We start from the raw sequence: 4,043 nt of genomic DNA, 5'->3' as shown, positions 1-4,043 counted from the left end.
CTCCCTTTTTTGAAGATGGGAACCACGTTGGCCCTCTTCCAGTCCTCCGGTACCTCTCCAGAGCACCACGAGTGCTCGCAAAGCCTTGCCAGGGGACTTGCAATGACCTCAGCCAGTTCCTTTAGAACTCTAGGGTGGAGATCATCCAGACCAGCTGACTTGAAAATGTCCAGCCCCTCCAGAAGCTCCCTAACTAAATCCTCGCTAACCCTTGGCCCAGGTGTGCCTCCCCCGGGGTCCGAGGGGGGCCCAGCAGAGAGGTGGCTTTATGGCACTGCACTTCAAAAAAGACTCCTGAGAATCTTGAAAGTGTCCAGAGAAGAGCCACAAGATGATTAGGGACTTGGAGGACAAACCTTATAAGGAAAGACTAAGGGATTGAATTCTTCCCCAGCCTGTTCAGCCTGGGGAACAGAAGACTGAGTGGGGACTTGGTGGCTGTCTATAAATATGTAAGGAGTGAATATCAGGAGCTGGGAGAAAAACTGTTCACAAGGGCACCCCAGGGAAGGATAAGGAGCGATGGCCATAAACTGCTAGTAGATGGTTGTAGTTTAGATGTAAGTAAGAACTTCTTTCTGGTAAGGGTGACCATAATCTAGAATAGACTTCCCTAGGAGGTGGTGCAGTCCCCAATCTTGGAAGTTTTCAAGAAGAGACTGGATAGACAGCTTGCTGAGATCATTTGGTATCAGCAGTATTCCTGCCCAGAGCAAGGGGGGTGGACTTAATAATCTTTCAAGGTCCCTTCCAGCCTTTAATTTCTATGATTCTATGTGGAGTCCACTGGGTCCACTGCCATCCTGAGCTGCTCTGACCAGGCTCCACGTGCTGAGCATGAATTAATAAACAATCTGAAACTAGAATATCCAAATTACTGGATATATAGCTTCTTGGATTTCAGACTTCCAACAGAATGAGGTTTGATTTTCACATTTCAATGGACCTTTCAATAACAGATCTTTTGAAAAAGCTGAATCCCAAAGCAGTGAGGAGAATATCTACTGAGAATTGAGAAGAACAGGCAGTACAGACAGTAAGTCTAGGGAGAGATATTCAAAAAGGCCAAGGCAGAATTGATTTAAGTTATGCAGTTTTTTGTACGTGGTGCAGTTTAGATCAGTAGCAAACAGAACACACATTCACTCTCTGGTGGGAGGGGTGGGAGGAGAGGTGAAAGTCTTAGACAAGGTTCCACCATTTTTAAAATCAGTCTATATGTACTGAGCTTCTATTCTGTTATGAGTATAGCCCAGTTTCCAATCACTCATACTGGTAAAAGTGTAATGTCTATATCTGGCCTAAAGGGTTGTAAGAAACATATAGCCCCATTCTGATGGAGTTTATCTTTGGTGTGAGAATAGGTTGAGTCTACTGCATTTTTCTCTGCCACCTACATTTAAATCTCTCTGCTGAGGTATTGTTTATGTTTAGTATCCATTTAGAAGATTTTCCTTTCAACCACAAGAACTTTTTTCTGTTTAGATGAAAATATTCCAATGTTAACTAGTCACTCCAGGAATTGGGGTCCTACACAGAGGCCTACATTGCCTATGGATACTACCCTGAATTCAACCCTGGATTTAGCACACATGGTACATCATATTTCACGGCCCTATTCCATTTCTACGTTGCCAACAGACAGAGGGAAAAGGAGTAGGAATAACTGAAAGGGAAGTAGAGCAGAGCAAAGTGGAGAACTTCTGAGAAAAAAAACGAAGGGGTGGGGTTCAATAAACTCTTTAGAACACAGCCAACAAACTTTGGAATGTTTCATTTTTAAAGCCTTCTAGCTAGCCCATTTTGCCATGTTAGAAAGACTGACAGCTGTAAAAGATATCAAAGAATCAATTAACTCTGTACCATTCCAGTAGATATTGTTAAAAGCACCCATTTCTGCTGTGTCCCCATGCTCCTATTCTCTATTAATCTTGGTGCGCCGTATGTCCCAGCATATACTTCTTCATGGCTTTACAGCCTTAGCTCTGCAATCAATGAAATCCCCAAACTCTATTGTCTTCCTAGCCTAATATCTCTTCCTCTTTTAGGATGTGTACACACAGACTAACTTTCTGACAGTTAACATTTTTAAGTCGACTTAACTGTCATAGCATACCCACGAGTGTGCAGCAGAGTTGACTTAAATGCGGCACAAGTTAATACACCTCGGAGATGTCTTATCTTGCAACTCTAAGTTGACTTAAAGTATGTGTCGGATATATGGAGGAAAACAAGATTATAACCAGGGTTTGGGTAGGTAACCAATCAGGGAGACATTCTTAAGTAAAGTCACTCAACATACTCAGTTTTCTAATTTTTCATATTGAGCATCCTATGTGATATGATCTATAACTCCAAAAAAGAATAGGTCTAAAGACTTACTAATGTTTTAAATGAAAACAAAGATCTTGAGCAATCACTTAGCTCCCCATTTTAAATAAAAAATGATGATGACCTATTCTGACACTTTTATTTAAAACTTTAATAACTTTTAACATTAGAATTTAATGGATTAATATGTTTCTCTCCTAGCTTTCGACTAGATGAATTGACTAAATTGTCTCTCCCCTTACCTCTTTTTCTTCTTGCTACTACATTGCAACAGAATAAAATGATTGCACTGTGGTGATGACTCTATATCTCACAATTCAAGACTTTTTTACTTAGATTTTCTTTAATTTTGATTGAAAAAGTCTACTTCATTATTTCTTGAACCCACTAATTCTTTGTCCTGTTAGCATTCTTTACTTTGCCATACTTCTGCAGCATGCTTCTTTAAATGGATAAAAAATAAAATAAAATGGTTTCCTCCTAGAGAATTTTGGCAGCAAACTGCTAAAACAAATCTGTGTCCATAAGGAGTGATTTTAAAATAAGAAATCTATTTGTATAAACAGAGAAAATAATGAAAATATTTAGAATCAGAAATGAACCTCTTTGGACTTTTTTGATATATAGGAAAACAAAAATATGGATTCCTTTCATGGAAGCATCTTTTAGTTTTCTGCTTAATACAAAACAGTTTATATTGGCATTTAAAAATATATTTACATAAAGGATAAATATGCATCAGCATTTTGCAAGTGTAAATATAGTTAAGTTTCTTCTCAATAAGTATAAGATAACTCTAATTAAAAATGGGAAAAGTAAAACACTGAATGTTTAACCAACCTTTATGTCTATGAGATCCATCCATGTCAGAAAATTCAATATGATTTTCATCAGCCCAGTAGAGTCTGTGGTTGACATAATCTATTGTAAGAGCCATAGGTCTAGATATCTGTGTCTCTATGACAATAGTTTGATTGGAGCCATCCATTCCCACACGGCCAACATGAGGATACTCACAACAGTCAATCCAGTATAGGTATCTAGGAAAATAAAAATGCAAAAATACCGATACATAATTGTAAAGATGTATTCAGTTAATTTTAGACATAATTAAGGCATTTTCCCATAACAGTTCTGTGCTCTAAAGAGTTTTGATATGTTTCTAGGGATTTCCTTCAATGAAAAATTCTACACATTAATGGCTTGCTATTTTTGTGAATGGGTCATTCTGTTAAATACTAATGAGTTTTTTAATTAAAATTTACATTGTAAAAGAAAAAAATGATAACAGGCTTTGAAAAAGACTGGACTGCAGTTCTTCAATTTTGAAGAGGAGGGCTTTAAATTAGGTTCCACAGCCATAAGTTGACTGAGAGTAGATTCAGGCTGGATATCAGGAGGCACTACTTCACAGTCAGGGCAGCTAGGATCTGGAACCAACTTCCAAGGAAAGTGGTGCTCACTCCTACCCTGGGGGTCTTCAAAAGGAGGCCAGATAATCACCTAGCCGGGGTCTTTTCACCCCGGCATTCTTTCCTGCCCATGGCAGGGGGTTGGACTTGATGATCTGCTCAGGTCCCTTCCGGCCCTATCAACTATGAAACTATGAAACTATGTATACAAATGTGAGATGTATGAGCAATAAACAATATAACCTGGAAGGTGCGGCCTATGAGTTGCCTGCTCCCACAGGCAACTCAGGCTCAACTGCA

General features: G+C 39.0%; 1 protein-coding gene across 1 annotated transcript in view; it reads right to left on the bottom strand.

The window, feature by feature from the left end:
• Positions 1-4,043, bottom strand: part of LRP1B (LDL receptor related protein 1B) — a 2,002,088-nt gene that overhangs the window by 314,841 nt on the left and 1,683,204 nt on the right. Inside the window, exon 59 of the mRNA XM_019522796.1 lies at positions 3,172-3,371. Within this exon, the coding sequence (XP_019378341.1) occupies positions 3,172-3,371 (200 nt within the window). The remainder of the gene's footprint in view (positions 1-3,171; positions 3,372-4,043) is intronic.

This window comes from Gavialis gangeticus, unplaced genomic scaffold (assembly GCF_001723915.1).
Source record: "Gavialis gangeticus isolate Ggan-Ray unplaced genomic scaffold, GavGan_comp1, whole genome shotgun sequence".
Lineage (NCBI taxonomy): Eukaryota > Metazoa > Chordata > Crocodylia > Gavialidae > Gavialis > Gavialis gangeticus.
Note: the sequence above shows the minus strand (reverse complement) of the source record. Positions and strands in the feature narration are given on the sequence as shown.